The 21,785-nt window shown below is 27.4% G+C and overlaps 1 protein-coding gene across 3 annotated transcripts in view; it reads left to right on the plus strand.

Moving 5' to 3' along the window:
* The window catches only part of LOC136083823 (uncharacterized), a 38,167-nt gene extending 21,219 nt beyond the window's left edge, over nucleotides 1-16,948 (plus strand). Inside the window, exons 1-3 of one of the 3 annotated variants that reach the window (XM_065803687.1) lie at nucleotides 2,957-3,400; nucleotides 8,450-8,633; nucleotides 14,724-15,652. In XM_065803687.1, the coding sequence (XP_065659759.1) occupies nucleotides 8,517-8,633; nucleotides 14,724-15,608 (1,002 nt within the window). In that variant the 5' untranslated portion in view covers nucleotides 2,957-3,400; nucleotides 8,450-8,516 and the 3' untranslated portion in view covers nucleotides 15,609-15,652. Of the gene's footprint in view, nucleotides 1-2,956; nucleotides 3,401-8,449; nucleotides 8,634-14,723 lie in introns of those variants that run through there. The other 2 variants (XM_065803686.1, XM_065803685.1) reach the window with 2 other exon arrangements.
* Nucleotides 16,949-21,785: the final 4,837 nt, after the last annotated feature.

Raw genomic sequence — 21,785 nt, forward strand, 5'->3', positions numbered from 1 at the left:
TTCAATAAAAAAATATAAAAATGAGCACATAAAGTTTTACAAGTTCAAATACATGTCATTTTAGGGTGTTCATTTTTGGCGTCACATTTATTTCATAATAACTCGACATGTTTTAAATGAGCTGAATTTTGCTCCATATCATTTTTTTAGTATGTAGAACCTTTAGAAAAATAAAAATATCGAAAATGTTTTTCTTTTGGAGATACGGCTCAATAGAATAGCGATAAAAATACCTAGTGTCTAATTTTTGCCTAAAGTTAGTGAAAACTTGGCATAAATTAAAACTTATATTATATTATAAAAATAAATATTTTGTAATATTTACCTTCGTCTTTATCAAATATTTAAACGTATCATTGCAAAAATATAAAAGCCTTTTATATTTTTGCAATGATACGTTTGAATATTTGATTAGGCCGAATTTAAAATATTTGATAAAGCTTTCTGAAATTGTCTCCTTTACTCTAAATAGTAGAGAGTCGAGGATGCAGAATATAATTTTAATATTAAATGTAGTTACTTTTAACAAAAAAAAAATTATGTATTTTAATTTTAAAATTAAAAATCAATTCTGTTGACAACACTGCAAACCTGTCACTGAAAAACTTGACATTGCATTTGATGCAAAAAACTTTAAAACTAAGAAAAGATTAAACGTTTTAAAAAACTTATTAAAAACAATCAATAATGAGAATAGGGCCGTCGCGAATAGGTATCACGTGGGAGGGGGGTGCAGTTTCATTTTTTTGCCGACTAAAAGAATAAATCTTTCCATATTTTTTGTGCAACTGTAGCTAACTTTAATTGTATTCCAATTAAAATCTTTACTTAATTTATTACAGGGCGGAAACAGCTTATCGACCAATTTTAAAAACGCTTTTCCTTTGTTAGCGGAAACATTTTTGCTATATGAGGGGTTAAATAAAATTACATGTCTAGTTCTATTTCTCTTTTTTGTATTCTTTTTTTCAGGGTCAAATTTTAGTTCAAAATTTTTGAAACACTTTTTTAAGGCCATTTTCAAATATTCGTTAAGAGGAATTGAGTATATTTTCATTAAAGGAGATTTGATTTAGTCTGTTATAAATTGAAATTGCGATTTGTTTTAGAATTTGGGGTGGATGATTTGAGTTAATATTAATTTACAATAATTCATCGTTGGGTTTATTGAACGGCTAAAATAAATTTTAAGAGAGGTTAAATGTGACATCAAGAAAATTCACAATTTTTAAATTTATGCTTATTTGGATTTGAAAGCCAATATTTTAAAAAGTTTTTATATTCTTTCTAATTTTATCGAGCTGTGGACCAGATTTTTTACGCATTACTATTAAACCGTCTTCGCGATAAAAGCCTAAATCATTAATATTGATTATTTTATTTAATAAATCTTAAATATATAGTCCAACAAGTTCACAAATTTCTGCTCCATTATAACAGCCCCTTGTTACATCAAAGCAGTCATGTATGTTTTTCTTGTTCCAAGTTTCCTTTTTAAAATAAAAAAAGGTTTTTCTACAATTTTTATTACACGGACTATTTCTTAAGGAATAACTTTCCGGCTTTTTGCAAATTCAATTCTTTTATCTAAGTTATTTGCAGTTAATAAGGGGTAAAAATTAATGTCAAATTGAATAAATATACAGTCATTTTTATTTTCGATTAAAGAGAGCCAATTTAAAAATCAGTGGTATTTTTCCACTGTTACAAATTGAATTTATTTCTCAGAATATTATTAATTTTGTTCAATTTAATTTTGCTTACATCTCCAATCTCTCTTTTTGAGGGAACCATAACCTACAAGGAAGTTTGTTTTGAAAATTTGGTTTATGGTAAATGGTTTATGAAACAAAGGTTTGGGCAGGGGGACTTGATTCGATTCTGTTATCAAGGTTTATTTTTTTTAGCAAAAACTTTGCGCTTTTAGATTAATTGCATTTTCCATACTTTTAGGAGTTTTCTCATAAGAACTAGTAATACTATCGCGTAAACTTTTTGATAGTTTTTTGTTGTGAGTTAGTAAATGTTATTTCTTTTATCAGCAAAAACCAAAATAATAATGTTTGCTCTAACTTTTTTAATATCTAACTTTAATTCTGTTTGAAATTAGTTTTTTATTGGGCGCAATTTAATTTTTTTAATTAAATTCAATATGTCAATTTCAAAATTTTCATAATCAGGTATAAAAGGTGGAGAATTATTTGTTTTAAATCCATAATTATCATTATCTTGATTATTATTAAATACATCATCTGTGCTTGTTTTTGGTTTTAAGAAAAAATGGGTTTTCCAACGAATTTTTTCAATAAAATTCTCAATTGTTTCAATCAAAGAAATAGAATATCTGTTTTTTTTATCTAGTATAGGTATATTTTTCAACGAGTAAGTAAAATTATTAGTTACCATATTTACACGAAATGTTAAAATACGATTAAGAGTGTTCAACAAATGTTAATTCGGAGCCTAATAAGTATTTTAAAATGTATTTAACAGATATATATTAGGCTCCTTATTAACATCATTATTATTCAGACTGCTATAGTGTCTTTAAAACTAACTGTTGACAGCCAAATCATCAATTTAATAAAAGATCCACTGTTGCTGGTCAAGTGTTCACTGTTGCTGGCCAGTTAAACTTTCATACAGAAAAGAATTAAATTTTCTTTGTATTGAGTAAGATCCAAAAACTTCAATCATCAACAATAGCTAATTAAAGCAGGAAAGTCTCTCACAAAATCAACTATTAAAATTGAATTTACACTGTTTTATGGGAAAGAAGTGAATGTCTAACAGATAATAGTTCCACATAATCCGTAATGTTTGCGCAGCAAAACTCGCAGCAAAATTCTTAAATGAACAATTTTAATAAGATAATAATTCCACTTAATCCAGTAATGTTTGCGAGACAAAAGCTTCTTAAATGAATGGTGTTAATAAGATAAAGCACAAAAATTACAATCAAAAGAACATCTTGGACTAGTAAAAAATTAATTGTTCAATGGAAAAAAATTATTCAGAAAAAATATTAAGAAGATTTGAGCCTTGTAATAGAACAACCCAGACCAGGATTTTTTTAACACAAAAGATTGCAATACTGCAAAAAGAATACTTTGAAGATTCAGAGGTTTTTGAATCATAGAATACTTAAACTTAAACAAAGAATATTTAGAACTTCTTGTTGGATTTTGACTTCAAGAGGCTAAAGACGCTTTAAACAAAGGAATTCAAAATGCCAGGTTCAATTGTTCTCTTAAAATTTCAAGGTTAAATGTTACGAAGAACAAAATGAATCATCTCCTTAATCAAAGTGTTTCTTTTATCAAACACAGAAGGTTCAATGAAAAACAATCATCGGACAATGCCTTTTCACTGTTGAAAGTTTAAAAATTACCAAGTATATGTAAGTACAAGTATATGTAAACTTTTTGTTTATTAGACAATAAAAGTCAATTAATTGCAAAACATTTTGTACTGATAATTTTATTCCTTTTTTAATTAGAAATATGAAATATTTCTAATTAAAGAGCCTTAGTTAAACACAAAACAGCATTAAACAACAACAAATTAGTTGTTCAAAATATCCATCAGTGTTCTAGTAGCTCACAGATAAGAGCAGTAAAACTTTCGAGGTAAATACTTATTCCTTTACCCTTTGATCATTTAACCTAATGTATTACATACAAAAGAAAATACTGGTAGATCCTAAAATATCTCAGCATTCTACTAGCCTGCTGGTCAGATTTGTATAAAAATTATTAACTTTTCATTCTAATATATAAATTCGAGATTATTAACTATATCTTTTAAAATCATAGGAAATACTATTGCTAAATGAAGTTAATAAAATTATTATAAAATAAATAAAATATATACATCTGAATCTTATTTTGAAATAAAATTTTAATTTTTTATCTATCTACGTCCTTTAAAATCAATTATTATAAATATATCCAACAAACGTATCAAATAATTTTTTTTTTTTGACTTAAAGATTCTAAAATTTTAACTTAAATTATTTTTTACTCGTGAAGCTAAACGTTCTAGGAGAAATTTGTATGCATGCATTTTTCGCGTCAAAGCTGCGCGTGAAAATATTTGTGTTAGCAAATTTGGTTTTTTTTTTTAAAAACAATTGTTTCATTATTCAAGTAACATTTAATTCACAATCAATGTAAAAAGTTGTTGTTGTGCTGTCATTTAATAGCAAATATTTTTTTGTGCTAATTTGGGTAAAAGCATGTTTTCCTTTTAAAAAAACAACTGACATTGATGCATTAATCGAAACCTCATCTAAGTTTGCAGTTTGGCTAGTAGAGACGGCTTCATTCGTGCAAGACTTGCATCGCGAAAAATAATGCTTTTATTCAACACAAAAAGACAGTTTGAGACAGATCCAAATGAAGCAGGTAGTTGAACTTTATTACAGCTAAACTTTAAACATTTTTCAAAAACAATTTCCACTCTTATTAAAACTTTAATTGTACATTATGGACTTGTTTGCCAGAATTTCATGAAACCTCAGCCCTCTAGCGGCAACTGAAGACATTATAATATTTTCTTGAAAATTAAAACCATTTCTAACTTATGTAATGCGTAATGTTTAAATTCTATTACAACTCTAGTCTATACTTGTGTAATGTTTAAATTCTATTACAACTCTTGTCAATGCATAGAATTTGTTAATTTTATTTTGAAAAAAAAGGTCAGAAAACATGTTTTTTAAGAAAAATAAAACCCTAGCGCAAACTGAAGACATAAAAAAAAAATATTTTTTAGCACTGGTACTTTTATAGCATTATGCAACTTTTCCGCTCTATTACAATTTCAAAATCAAAAAAATTTGTTTTTCGGTACACCCTATTGTGTTATAAAATTTTTTGATTTATTTTTATTGAGCTTTCGATTAGTACATAAGTTATTAGAGTTTGAAAAATAATGTTTTGTTGCTCTGGAAAGGTGCTAGTTTCCATGAAGACCGTTTCTGTTCATTTTAAAACATTTCAACCCTATCAACATGTCCACCAAGTTTCATGCACTTACCCTAAATAGCACAAATTTAGCACCAATTGATTACACTATGAGTTTTCGTCGTTTTTTGATCATTTTTAGACATAGTGCTTGGTTAATGCGTTTAAGAATAAAACTGACAAGTATTTTATAAATCTAATAAATAAGCATTGATACTCTTAGTAGTTAAAATGACAAAAAATCTATTTTAACTGACCCTAAAAAATCATAAGTTAGGGTAAAAGTGCAATATTTTTAGTCATTTATGGTAAAGAGAGAAATGTTACTATTCAATGTTACTTCATTCTATTTTTATTCGAGTTTTTTTTATTAAAAATTTATTTTCTCAGTAATTTTTTGAAAAGTTGTCAGTGCCAAAGCTACAAGGTATTTTATGCTTTCTTAAAATGGCACTATACAGCCATATATTTATACAGGCTAGTATTAAAGTGCCTTAAAGTACCTTAAAGTAAGAGTCTTCTTTAAAAGTACCTTCCAGACCTCTAAAACACCTTCCAGGCCTTTATAGTACTTTCCAGGCTTTTTAAAGTAGAATAAAATGACTCCTATCTCTTATTAAATCTCCTTAAAAAAATTGCAAACTGTCGTCCGATTTTAGTTTTTTCAGTTTTCGAAAAATATTAGAAAGATTATTGTATAATTTATGCATTAAAATTTCTAATATTTTTCTATATTTATTTTGTTGATACTAATATTTTTATTTAATAACTATTTTGGCTTCAGAGAAACAAATCTACTGAACACGCCATACTCCAACTAACACGCAGCATTTCTGATTCTTTTACAAGTTCTCATTATACACTAGAAGTATTCACTGACTTGTTTAAAGTTCCTGATACCGTCAACCACTAAGTTCAATAAAAAATCTTAAACTCTATGGTAATAGAGATAAATCCCTAAGATGGTTCAAAAAAATCTTAGTAATCGTTCGTTAATATCCAAGACTATTTATTACTGTTTTTAATAAATGTAACATGTGGTCCCCCACAGAGATCCATAGTTAGGCCCCTTTTCTTTTTAATATATATAAATGACCTTAAAGTGGTTCCTGTAGTAAAAACCTAATTCTTTTATTAAACTTATTGTACTACATTTTTTTGGTTCTTCATTTTAATAGGCTAAAACTAAATCTTTTATTAAAAAAAAAAAAAGGTTTTCGTTTTTTAAGTTTTGCCGACTGCTATATCGACATTTGCCGACTAACTGTATAAATTTACCGGATAACTTGTCTAAAGGGTCTACATTTGCCGACTGCTATATCGACATTTGCCGACTAACTGTATAAATTTACCGGATAACTTGTCTAAAGGGTCTACATTTGCCGACTGGCTTATCAAAAAGGGTCAAATTTTCCGACTAAATGAACAAAATAATTATTGATGGGAGTGTCACACCCCCTAAAGCGTCGGCCTTGTGTGATGAGAATGCAGTTTTTTAGGAAGCAAGAACTTGTTAATCATATATTAAAAATAACAATCATTAAACTGAAGCGCAGATTAGTTAATGGCAACATTGTTACCAAATTACAATAATCTTTTGACAACAATGGAAATGGCTATGTTATTATGAAAAAGCTTTTTTTTTTTTAAATAAGTTATAAATTACTTTTTTACCCTCTGGATTAATAACGTTTTAAGCCTGTAACTTCTATCCGTTAATTTTTTTTCATATAGTGCTATTACCTTTTTTGATTTGATTTTATTGAGCTTTCGATTAGTACATAAGTTATTAGAGTTTGAAAAATAATGTTTTGTTGCTATGGAAACGTGCTAATTTCTATGAAGACCATTTTTGGTCATTTTAAAATTGGGTTTGAGTTTTAAATGTTTCAACTCTCTCAACATGTCCACCAAGTTTCATGCTTTTACCCTTAATAGCACAAAGTTTGCACCAATTGAATAGACTGAGTTTTTTCCGTTTTTTGATAATTTTTAGGCATAGTGCGTTGGTTAATGCGTTTAAGAATAAAACTGGCAAGTATTTTATAAATCTAATTAATAAGCATTTAGACTATTAGTAGTTAAAATGACAAAAAATCTACTTTGAACCGACCCTAAAAAATTATTAGGTAAGGAGATAATTGTTACTATTCAATGTTACTTTATTCCATTTCAATTTGAGTTTTTTTTTATTTAAGTTTTACTTTTCCAATAAATTTTTAAAAAGTTTTCAGTACAAAAGCTAAGAGGTTTATTATGCTTTTCCAAAATAGCACTCCACTGCCATATATTTATACAGGCTAGTATTAAAGTGCCTTAAAGTACCAGACTCTCTAAAAGTACCTTCCAGACTTCTAAAATACCTTCCAAACCTCTGAAGTACTTTCAAGAATTAACTTCTATTTCTTATTAAATTGCCTTACAAACATTGCGAATTATCGCCCTATTTCTTTTTTTCCAATTTTCTCTAAAATATTAGAAAGATATAATATAGTCTTCAGTTAATTTGTTGAAAATACTGTTCCCTACAGGGAAATTTTGTTACATCACAGTTTCAAACTTTTTTGCATTTTGTATAACATTTGCACTGCTTTTATGTTTAGTATTATGGTTTGCGTTGCTTGAATCAGCATTTTTGAAATTAGATTTATTTTTAACATTGTCATTTGATAATTTATTACTAATTTCAATAGTGGTGCAGTTTATAATTTCTTGTTGAATCCTGTTATTTTTTACCTTAAAAAAAGATTTGCCTTAAATAAACCTATGTTGTTCTTCGCCAATTAAGTTATGTGAAGTTTAGTAACTAATGTAATATTGTATGACTTAATAATCTGTTATTTATTTTTATGTTAATTTAATTTATACATTTTACTTTTTAATTGAATATAACTGATATTGATAAAGTTAGTTGACTTTTTATACGTGTATCTAAAAAATGAAAAATGTTTGCTTTGTTTCAACTGTCGAAAATTACATTTTAATGACTTTTTTTCAAACTCTTTGATGAACCTTTGGCATCCTGTAAGAAAATCCCTTTTGAATTTTATATTCTTGCTATCCCTTTGAATTTTATTTTCTTGCTATATTTATGAGAAGAGGCATGTTTTTCATTATTATACAGATCATGTTCTGATACCTGTTCACTCCGTTTATGGTAAATTAAAGACGTATAATTTATTATGCATATTAGTCTTTGAATTAACCAAAATTATAAAATCAAAAACAGTTGTAAATAAATTATTTGTTAATAAACTGATGTTTAGATTTAAAAAACTGATGTTTAGATCTTCCAATATTATTTCTAGCCGATCTAACTTGATTGGCAAAAATTGCAAGAAAAATTAATTAAAAAAATTTTTTAAATACCTTTAAAACAGAAAGTTAAAATTATTATGTTAGCAACTAAATGCTGAATCTTATCAAATATTTATTAAAAAATTAGTTATTAGTTTTTACTAATTTTTTGATTTACTTTTTAGTAAGAAAAATAAGAGAAGCAGTCGCAACAACAACAAACAACATTACACACGTTTTCCACTATTAAAAATGAATTATACTGAACTTCTGAATCGTTTGCTACTATTAAAAATGAATTTTACTCTACTTAACAACTCTGCTACTACAGATGAAGATCCTATAAGCTATAATATAAATGACAATACGGTAAGTTTTAAAATCATTATTATCATATATAAATATATATATATATATATATATATATATATATATATATATATATATATATATATATATATATATATATATATATATATATTTATATATTTATATATATATATATATATATATATATATATATATATATATATATATATATATACCTATATATATATATATATATATATATATACATATATATATACATATGTATATATATATATATCTATATATATACATATATATATATATATATATATTCATATATATATATATATATATATATATATATATATATATATATATATATATATATATATATATATATATATATATATACATTTATGTGTATATGTATATATATATGAGCTCCTGAAATGCATGGTGGTATAAGTCACTCGTATCTAGTTTTGAGAAGTCTGACTAGTATCACTATGGCTGTGAACAAAAACAGTTGTTTAGTGAGGAGCATAACAAAAACAGTTCCAGCATCATTACGATATCATTAGACTTATACCACTCTGCCATGTAATAGAATAACCAAAATGCTAACCATTATATATATATATATATTGATATATATGTATATATATATATATATATATATATATATATATATATATATATATATATACATATATATATATATATATATATATATATATATATATATATATATATATATATATATATATATATATATATATATAATATATATATATATATATATATATATATATATATATATATATATATATATATATATATATATATATATATATATATATATATATATATATATATATATATATATATATATATATATATATATATATATATATATTGCTGGATCAAGCAGGTGCAGGGTCCGACAACAGTTTAGTTTGCGGAGCCCTTAAATCAACACTTAAAAAACGGAAGGGGTAAAGAAGACTAATGAACAAGTGTAAAATTATGTTTATTATTAAATAAATATACTCTTCAATATATATACTACAATATACTTTACTATACTCTATTAAATAAAAATACATGATTTAATACTTTTGTTAAAAAAATCGTATAAAATTTAAAAAATGAATTTCACTTAAATTTACTAGATATAAATTTACTTTGACAATAGTAATGTTCTATATGTTTCTAAGTTTTTTCTCAGAAAAATTTTGTAAACTAGTTTGCAAATCCAACTGTCTTGCTTATTGACTTTCAATCATCATGATCACTAAACTTATCAATCCTGAGTTATTTTTGATCTGTAATAATTTTTTATACTTTATAATCTAGAAAATGATCTCTCTCCATAAACAACGCTCACTAGAATTGTTAAATATACGCAAAGGGCAACATAAGTTGAATTTGATAAAATAGTCTGCTTATAAGATTTTCATTTGTTTGTTTTTATTAAATATATTTTGATATAATAATTATATATTTATTTACAATTATTCGCTGACCTGATATATACCATTAGGTGCAATTAAACCTGATGACGCTAACCGCTATACGTCAAATATATATCAAAATATATTTAAAACAAACAAACAAAAGAAAATTTATACGTAACCTTCTTTATCAAATTCAATACGTACACACGTCGATTGACAAATAGCCTGACTCTCAGTTGATTGACTCTCAATTGATTATATATATATATATATATATATATATATATATATATATATATATATATATATATATATATATATATATATATATATATTAATAGATATATATATATATATATATATATATATATATATATATATATATATATATATATATATATACATACATGTATATGCTACTTGGTTTCCTGATTAGCCCACTATATACTAGAGGTCAGCAATATATATGTCAACAAAATTGCATTGGCCGAATTTTTGAGCGAGAGTCTAAGACCAGACGAAGCAGTTGCGTAAAAAATATTAATAATGGTTTTATAAAAGACATAACAAAGTAAAAATTATTATAGTATAATAAATTAAACAGTACTCTTAACTTATGAATCTATATTGAGCTTTCTTTTTAATAGAGTAATAAATATGTTATTTATTGATCTTTACTTTACTACGTACAAAAGAAAATTAAGTTTTATGAAAAAATATTCTGGCTCTTAATGCGATAAAACAATAACTCATATACACTTAGAAAAAGTTTACCATTGCCAACAAGAGTGCAAAAAACATTAATGCTTATTATTTGAGATGGACTTTTTAAAATGAATTTATTAAAGAATGTGGAGGATTTGTCTACGCTACCATTGTTAAAGAGGCTCATAGGGCTATTTACTAGTTCATTTTTGTTGATTGAACTCTTGATATCTTTTATACTGAGCAAATCACATTTTTTCTCTGATTTTTCTCTATGGTGTTGATCAAAGATGGGTAGTTAAAAAATATTTTCTCAGGGTCAACAATCTCAAAAAAAAAGAAATGTCTTTGCCAAAGTAAATATGGACGTCTCAGATCAAAATAATATCAATTTAAAAAACTGCGGAAGTCAAGGATACTACTAAAAAATCAACATGATTTATGTGAACAAAGAAGTATAATTGATTATATTTAAGAAGAATCATCAAGCTCTTTTCATGCCATGCAACGCTCATAACCTTTCAAATGTTCTTTGACTGAATCTTCTGTCAATGTGAAGAACTATTGTTAATTTTTAGTAATTCAAATATACTGACAATTTCTTTGTAATATAAAAAATCAAGTACAAGCAAATAAATTTGATTTTTTTTATTTTAAAAAAATTCATCAACTATTTAAACTATTTAAAAATTTCATTTTTTATTAGAAACTTAATTGAGATATATATTTATTTATGTATATAAACTTATGCATAAAATGTATAATCATATAAATATAATTATATATTTTATTCGTAAAAATTATAATATTGTGACCTTCAACAGAAGAATCCAGTGCTGCAAATGCCAAGAGTGGTGGCAAGAACAAGGTTAAGTTAAGGTCCAAATAGTATCCCCACTAGCCAATCCCATAAATTTTTTCCACCAATTTTTATGCGGAGTGGCTAATGAATGGCGTAGAGGTCATATTTATAGAAAAAAAAATTTATTTTTTCTTGATAGAATTATTTGCACCAATTGTTCAAAGTTACGCTTTTTATGATATTTGACTAAATTTAGAGCAATTTTCTCCAATATGCATGGTCAACACAATAGATTTAATACCTGGTTAAATACAGTTTTCTCGGGTTAGATTTATGTATGGTGTTGTGCCCATTTTTTAAATTTAATAATGAGTTACGTTCCTAAAAATGCTGTTAAAGTTGTTACCTTATTTGGCGTTTTGAACACACATGCATTATTTTTACGGGAATCATATTTACGCTTCAATGTTTGGCGTGAATTTAGCAAATTAAAATACATCTTTAATTGGTGAAACCCGTTGGTTGGCAGAAGACAGAGCTTTTACTAAGATATTCGAAAATATCTTCATCAAAACCTTCAATAAAGAAACAAAATTTTCATTTTTTTTTACATTGATACGTCATTTTATGATGTTTCTACATCAATCGAAATCCGTTACAGAGCAAAAGCTCTTTTAGATTCCTTGACAATAAATAATATAGAAATAAATGCAAATCTTGGAAAAAATCTTGTGTTTGTTGTTACTTTTTTTTCTAGAAGTTTGATTTGCATAGTCATGCGTATTCAAACTTGTTTCTGGCTTAAAATTTATGTTGACATTATCCTTATCACAAGTTGCATGTGAAAGGTCATTCTCAAAATATATTTTGAACAGATTAAGAAATATGATGAGCAAATTCAGTTTACAGTTATCAAAGAATTAATATCAATAAAATCATTGATATTTTTTATCGACTAGTCAAACGATGAAAAAGTTGCTATACTCGTCAGTTGTGAATAGCGATTGTGTTTAGTAATTCTAGATTCCAACTTAAAGTAGTGTTTTAGAAGTTCATTTTTTATCAATATTTAGGCTAGGAATTTTAAAATTTATATATATATATATATTTATTTATTTATTTAAATCTAATATCTCGTGTATTATCTGTCCGCCTACTCTTTGCTGTCTTTCTAACTCGACTTCTTTGGACTTTTAATCTAAATTCTTTATTATTCTCAAATTCACTTACTTTTGGTCTGCAAAGCGGTTTATGATGCTCTTTGGTGAGCTGAACTCGTCTTTTCGGGCCTTGGTAATGTGGCCTCTGTACGGCAACTAGCCGGAGGAGGAAAACCACAATACCACCAATGTTGACTACTTTTATACTAATACATTAATTAGGCAGCCTAACTAATAGTGTAAATTGCACATTCTTTTATCCAGTGCAATATCTTTTCTTTATGCTATCTTACAAACTAGACTTCTGACTTTCACTATATCTCACTTCTTTTTTCTTAAATTTGTTACTCTTTGTCAGCAAAGAAGGTGATTTTTATCTTCAGTGAGCTGAACTTGTCTTCGAGGGTATGTAGCCTCTATAGGGCATTTAGCCGGAGGAGGATAAAATGTTGACTTATCTAATTTGATGAAATATTTATTTTAAAGTACATATATACATCTATATATGCGTATAATATATAATGTGAAAAAAAATAAAATTCGATGGCAAGTTTCCAATGACATTAAAAAAACATTAATTTTACCCACGTAATCTTCCATTCACCGGGATTCAAAGCTGGTATCTAACGTAGATTGAAAAACAGAGCGTTTTTCTATTGTAACAAGAAAAAGCTGTCCAGGATTCCCGATCCAACTGGGAAAAGTTAGGCGACATCAACCAAGGGTGCTGTAAAGGCTTGGAAACTAGAAAAAACACTTGTTGCGTTGATTTTTGCCACGACTCATTAAGTTCTGGTTGAAGAAAGAGTTCTGCAAAGTTAATTGAAAAACACTTCAATAAAAAGGTACTTTGGTGTGCCTGCTGACCTCTTATCTCAGAAAGAGTTTTGTCATCTGTTGATTTAAAAATTTTTAAAGAATATTGATCTCCAAATTATGACCCATTTAGACACTTTAAAATGAGGTATGTCCTAAACTTTCATTAGTTCATATACAACTTTTAGAAAAATTAAAATTTATTAACCAGTATTAAAAAGTAAACAAAAAGATGTAAAAAAAAGTCTAAAAAAATGTTAAGAAGATTATCAAGAATGTTGTCAACTTGCTTTGCAGTATAGAATGCAAATTGAAAACTGTATAGAAAATAAAAAATTTGTAATTTTGGGACACCCTAATATATATTGCATACTGTTCATATTTATAATGCCAACATTGAACTTTTCCTCTAATGTGACATTTTCAGAATAAAAGCATAAATGAAAAAATATTTTTGTAAAACACTCACTTTTCATCAGTTTTATTAAAACAATCAGAATTATTCGTAGTAAACCTTCTCTATTTTGTGTTGTTGCAAATATTACTGGTTTTATAAAGCTTGACTCTCTAGTAAACTTTATTTTGAGACTCTCAAGTGAGATTTCATTGTAATTCATGAATTTTATTCAAAAAATAAAAGGTAATGAATTACATTTCAAAAAAATATAAAAGTTCTCCAGAAAAAAAAACATATATATTGGCGACTACAAAACAAAACATTAAATGCATTTTTACTGACATTCAAAAATATGTAGATGCGTTATAAGAAATTGGTGGCGTGGGTGTTAAGTTAACTCTTACTTACGTTTTTATTTAAGCTAACAAACTTTTATTTTAGGTCTATACTTTTTTTAGCTATTGACTTTTTAATTATAGATTATTCTTAAAATCTTACTTATGATGCAATTACTTTACTGAAGTTGGAAACACAACATTAGTTGCATACAAATAGTACTATTTTTTCTATACATTAAAAGTATTAAATATTTTTGTGTGTGCTTAAGATAGGGAAGATGTGAGTTAGTTTGTGACTCTGGGAATGCATATCTTTAATTCAGGTCCTGATAATTATTAAAAGCTTTAAATATAATCTATGAAACATACATGTACTTTACTATAAATTGTTTCTTTTAATAAAAAAAACATTAAATTCTATTAAATAGAATTCGGAGTTTAACATTATTAACTATATTTTCATTTTTTTATTTAGGGAATGGGCAATAGTAAAAATGAATACATTGTGTATGAAACATTTTCTGTCATTGGCGTTATTTTGAACACCGTGGGTTTGATTGTACTGGTTAAATTTACGAACAAACTTGATTTAACGCAGCGATATATACTAATCCAACTATGCTTCATAGACTTTTGCGTAAGTTTAGAAGAGGCAATTTTAAATTTATTGGTATTAATAGGTAAAATGACTTTTGAAACATTAGGAAAGTCTTTAATTGCGCTTTCAATTTTAAAAACAGCATTGTATTATACAACATTTTGGTTTATATTTGACAGATTTTTGCATATTAAATTAAACGTAAAATACATCATCTATTGGTCGAAAAAAAAAACAATCATTGTGATGATAATTTTATTGAGTATTGCTATATTGATTGGAAGCTTACTCGGAACAGGTGTAATAAACTACTCTTACGAGTACACGATTTACGCGTGTTACGATTTAGTCATAGTTAGCTTTTCTGTTTTTTTTTACACGTATACTCTTGTACACTTTTACAAGCAAAAAGCAAATGTTCGCTCCAACCAACAAAACAAAGGGATCTTTAAAGGAATTTTACTATCTGTCAGTATTATAACAATATTTGTTGTGTTATTTGCAATACCTGATGCATTAATGGCTTTATCAAATACAGCAAAAATCAAAATAAATGGTCCAACAAGTATGTATGTAAATATATCTCTTACTTTATCTCTGTGGACTGATGCAATAGTATATATATTTGCGTCCCCACAAGTAAGAATTGTTCTTAAAAGAAGCTTAAAACGTTTAATTTACAAGAAAAAACATCTGAATAAAAATAAATTTACTGCAACACTATCATCATCAATAGGTAGTATGAAAAACTCAAGTTTATAAAAATAACATTTTTACTATAGATACTAGCAAAGCACACTCCAATAAAAGCTTTTAAATAAAATTCACAAAAAAAGTGCTAAAAAATCATTAAATTGATAAAATTTCTGATATTTATTATTGATTGTATTTTTTGTAAACGGTGAATGGAGTTTTTATTATATAAAAACTTTAATTATATTTAATTGCAATATTCCTTGACTTTGCCAACGCCTTTAACATAATTGATCGCGAGCTTCTTCTTACCAAATTATCAATATACTCCCCTAAATGGCTTATTTCCTGGATTGCACTGTACCTACTGATCAGATACCAGCAAATTTATACTAACGGCATAGCAACAGAATGGCGACCTTTAGAAGTTGGAGTCATCCAAGGCAGTGCACTCGGACCCGTTTTCATTATACTCTTCATACTTGATATAAACGATATATTTGACTGCAATACTGTATAGAAATTAAAATATAGAATAAAAAACTATACAAATTTGCTGATGACATCCTTGTATACATTGTTGGAGACCCAGGCCACCCAATCCTAACACAGGACATTTGCGACAGTTAATAACTGGTGCATCAAAAACAAAATGTTGTTAAACATAACAAAATGAAAAATTATGAGCAACAAACTTGACACCTGGCCCCCACTAAACGTTTCCAGCAACTCGAAATCTCTCGAATATGTAGTATCATATAAATACCTAGATTTAGATTTAAATATAGAAATAAACACCTACGAACAATGGCAGCGCATCAAGGTCAAATATTCCTCAGCTCAGTACCTAATTAGAAGTCCAAAAAACTAGGTTTACAAAGTGAAATACTAGTAACAATATACCAAAACATTAGACTTAGTTAATTGATCTCTAGTACACCGTTACTGTGTGCAAACAGTTTCATAATAAAGCATGAAATACAGCAAATACATATAAACACGCTAAAATCTATAGGTATTAGTCCAAAAATTGCGAGAACAAAATATAACATCGAAAACACTGATACATACATTGACAATTTATGTATAAAAATCCTAAATCGAATTCTACGAAACTCAAATATTTGCTACACTTAAACACAAAAAATAATTCTAAAATAACAGCAAGGCAAAACATCAACTTTGGGTTCAAGATAACCACTTCAAATACAACATACAAAAATAGTTTTACCCAACGAACATTGCGTCTTATAAGAGATTGGAAGCATAACTTAAACAATAGAAAATCAAAGCACCTACAAACTTAACTACCATAATGTGTGTGTATATATATATATACGTATGTATGTATGTAACAATTCTTTAGACCATTGAATTTAAATAAAGATCTGCATCATTTTATTGCATGATGTCTCAATTTATTCATTTTATATATATTTTTATTCGTTTTATGTTTATCACGAAATCATATGTAGTTATGAAATTTAAAATTTAATCCTTAGATGTATTGCTGAAGGAATCATAGTTTGCGTTAAATAGTTAAACTGACTAAGATTTGCTGTCACGTTAACAAAAAATGACATGAGATGGCGCAACTGCATTGGATTTAAAACCATATTTTGAGTTGGATCAGTAACACTTGTTTTAAAGCTTAGTCACTAACATTTTGCGCTAGTTGGGTTACTGCGCTAAACTTTTGGTTAGGCTAACTCTATAAATGATTGTTATTGTTGTTATTATTATTATTGTTATTATTGTTATTACTATTATTATTATTATTATCATTATTATTATTATTATTATTATTATTATTACAACAATTAAAATTTTTTTTAGTTGAAATTTAATGTTTCATCACAAATTAAATCATCTTTTATCTTATGAGGTTTATAAAGTATATCGCAAACACAAAGATGCATTTGCAAGACAGCTAACATGAAAGGGACTAAATTTTCCGAGTTTTAACATTCAACACTCGCACCATCAGTGATTGTTGCTTTTGGGCAATTTCGTTGTCCGAATCCAACTGGAATTCAGGCAATCTTGACTTGAAAAAGCTATTTAACAAGTTGAATAGCTTTTTCAGTGTTCATGCTTCCGTTGACACGGATCATTCCTAGTAATTGGAAATCATCTAAACCATGTAAGTTCAGATTCATAAAACAACGGTTTCTGACTGAAGTGGATTCGTTAAAGCTAATAGAAAAACGACCTCCTTCTTCTTGAATCTTTTGAATGTCTTGCTTAATGATGAGAATAGTTTTACCATATTCTGTCAAAAATTGATCTCTGATATTTTGAGGACTTTTTGGCATAGTGTAACCATCTGATTTAAATGTTCTTCTAAGCAGAATACTATTTGCAATTTGATTGAAAATAAGACCATCAACTGCAACTAATTTGCTTATCAACTCACCAAGAGGTTCAAAGCCCTTCTCAAAGAAAGTATCAATGTGAGAAACTTTTGATAGTGTTGATGATTATTTTTCTGGTGAAAGATCTTTCTCAAGACAAAATTTAGTTAAAATCTTATGCTTTGAAGCGATATAAAAGGCGTTTTATTCCATACGCTTTCAAAACTGGTGAACAAAATTTGCACTTTGCACTATCTTCTATATTGCTTTGCAAAAAATGCTCCCAAACACGTGATTTTCTTTGAAAATTGACTTCTTCAAAGTCAGACATTTTTAAAAAATCTATATTCCACTGTTAAATATAGTGACTTATAATGACAAACAGTAGTTATATGTTAAATAATAACTACATGTTTGTATATTTAAAAAAGTAATTACATTTTTTTTCTAAGAAACCAAGAAAACTAAGTATTACTAGAAAGTGTCTTATTTTAAGCTCTCTACTTTCCTAATCAGATACTAAAAAGTCTTTAGAACTTGTTAAGAGTTATATTACCATTTAGTACTCGTTTCTTACAAACAACTTTCTTATTAAAAAAATGTGTATAACTTTGACAACAATGTTGATAACAAATAAGTTAAATTTAAACTTTAAATTCACTATAAATCTTTTACACGCTGAAAATCTCAATTTTAATTTGTTTACATTGTAATTGTACTTAAGTAAGAGCTACGGACTAAGCTGGAAACCTCAACAAGTTCAATAAAGGTGGATTTATATAGCTTTTATACAGTTAAAGGTCTTCACGATGTTGATCGCAGCTTAAAATATTCATTTACCGAAATAACTTTTAAAAAATTTATAAAATTTAAAATTACTTGAAGTTACCTGGGTAAAATTGAAAAATTATCCGAGTAACAGGTGAGAAAAAACTTGCAAGTTACCTGGGTAATGGTTAAGGTTGGCAAAGACTTTCTCACAATCCTCAGACTCTGAAAAACCATCGATCAGAGACGTAAATAAGGTGATTTCATAAACATATGTTTGATGGCTTGTTTGCCAACAATTTTATATAACATCATTTTGAAAAGTTTGGATAAATTGATTACTGATACAAAGCAATTGAGTAAATATGCTGATGAAAAGAGAAGTTTATCTACGTTTCAGTGCCAACTTGGTGCGTTCAATAAAGTATGAGACATTTGTCCTTGCAAATGTGTTTATCGTGGTATCAGGGACCGTTCAAACTGCCATTGTTCCGTTAAAGTTCTTTTTATGGAATTGTAGTTTTAGCTCGATCAAAGAAGTAATCGTAAAATGCACATTAACCAGATTGATCAAGAAAAAACAGAACAACTCCAAAAACAGAAAGTTTGTGAAGAAAGGAAATTTGGTTTGGAAAAAAGAAAGCAAAACATGCCAAGCTTCGTCATTGACAATAACTCTTTCCTGCAAGAGCGATAAAGAAAGCAGTTGTTGTGATGATAATGAGGAATATGATGAAGCTACAGATTAAGAAGACAGCTCACATAGTAGACATGATCCCAAATATCGCAATGTATTTCAGTTCAATGAACTCTGCTAAATAATGGAATAAACAGGAGTTAGCAACCGAGATGCATTTAAAATCGTTAACGCTTGCTCGAAAGATATGTCATTCAACTCACCACAATACATATGAGATCCAGTAAAAGTAAGACAAAGAAACCTGTGGCAACAAAAAGATTTCAAAGAACATGCAGAACTACCCAAAGAAAACATTTTTTTCTTTGGCTAGTTCTGCATGGTTTGGTTTTGATGGCCGCATAGAAAAAATCCTAAAGTTAGTGGAACAGCACGATGGTAGGAAGTTAGCAGGGACACTTCCTTCAAAGAAGATCATCGCGTTATCTGCTCATATTCCAACAGAGTCTACTTGATCATATTTGTTCACAAAATGATAAAGCAGTCAATTTTGCGAAAGAAATCATTTCAGTTTTAAATGACAGAATTTCTCTTTTGACTTTACAAAGTGTTATTTGTGATGGAACCAATGTAAACAAAGGCTGAGAAAATTGTATCATGCGTTTACTTTAAACTCATATAGGCAAACCTCTTCAATGGTGTAATTTTTTTACTTCATTTAAATGAGCTGCCTCTCAGAGCAATTTTCACTGCACTTGATGGCAAGTACATAAGGTCCTATTGTATTCAAAGACTTTTTTGGTAAACTACTATTTTTTTATGTTCATTTTCTACCAATAGTCGGCTTTGCCAGTGTAAATGGAGCACTCATTGAAATGTTTGATGACGACATTCATAATCTCAGTAAAGATTATAAATACTTACTAAAAGAATGCAATGCTGTTAAGCGAGGACTCCAAAATTTCGATGTAGAAGTGAAAAAGTATTTCACAAATATTCCTCCCGGAAATCTTAATCATGCCAGGTGGCTCACACTTACCAATCGCCTGCTTCAGTTATACATGTCGACCGTAAAACCCATGACAAGTCTAATAAAATTGTTAATTACATCATCAAAATTTACTGTTTCTGTTCATTTTTATTCAAGAAAAATCGGAAATGCGTTGAAGGAGCACAAAATTTTTTCATACATATGAAATGTATTCGTAGTCTTAATCATCTTGATACTAAAGCAATCGCCCAGAAAGTATTGCAAAATAAATGTTATTTCGCTCATCCCAAAAGTGTTTTGTTGTCAGCCATCAAGATGAAAACAAGAAATAAGCGGTTGATGCAGCAAAGAAAATTATTGCATGTAGAAGAGAAGAGAAAAGTACATGTTTTTCTTTACAAAAGACTCTCAATTTTCATGCTTCCTCATATTTAGAAATGATCGACTGATCAAATGTTGATATCTCTCCTCCTCCAAATTTATCTGAAGTAAACAACAAAGACCTCTTGACCAATGTTAAAAAGAGCACTCTTCAAGTTGCTGATATTTCATCCCATTCTCAAAATGTTTTCAAAACGTCTGGTCAAAGAAGTATCTTGAGTATCCAAGATCGTCACAATCTATGAAAAACGTCATGGAATGCTTGTTTCCGTTTCTAACTCGAATCTTAAATATCCAAAATTTGAAAGTAAAAAGGAATTTATATAAGGATTTTGCATTTTCACATTCTTTTAGTATAAAAATTTAGCTTTTATTCTTTAAATGGTGTTTTTACTTATTTTTCATGTGATATTTAGGCAAATAACAGTGGATCTTATACCCATATAATATAAGCAAAAGTTTTCCCTTTAAACTAAATTCAAAAAAGCTAATATTTCTTAGGTATTCATATTTTATGGTGTAGCAACTTTTCCCACTAGTAACGATGCAAATATCACAAAAATTAAAAATATGACCCACCTTACTACGTATATAACAAATGATGTCTCAAACTTCAGACTAAGTTCACTTCAATTCACTTTAATTCACGTGACTAGATATCTTAAATAGTTAAATGTGTTTCAATTTTATAAAGAATTTAGTATCATTTATCACATTAGCTTTTTCTTACAGTTTTTAAAATAGCTTCAGCAAAAATAAATATTCAGGAGGAACTCTGAAAAAATAATTTGCCATAATCAAGCCCCATGACGTTAAAAAGGAAGTGGTCCAATGTTAAAAAAATAGACAATTTATATTTTTAATTATATTATAAAAATAATTGTATTTGATATCGTACTAATGATCAGCTCAAGTCTTTGTGGTAGTGAGACCATATTTTTACCGCAATTTAAAAAATCATAACACAATATCAAACCAAAACATTGGATTTTGTTCAAGCAACATTTCAGCTACTCCAGCAAGTGATAACTTACAAAAAAAAAGAAATTTGAAAAAAAGCTGCTTGTTTCTGTGATTATATTACCTAAAATTGTGTCAAAACCATTCCATATGAA

The sequence above is a fragment of the Hydra vulgaris genome, chromosome 08 (assembly GCF_038396675.1).
Source record: "Hydra vulgaris chromosome 08, alternate assembly HydraT2T_AEP".
Taxonomy (NCBI): domain Eukaryota; kingdom Metazoa; phylum Cnidaria; class Hydrozoa; order Anthoathecata; family Hydridae; genus Hydra; species Hydra vulgaris.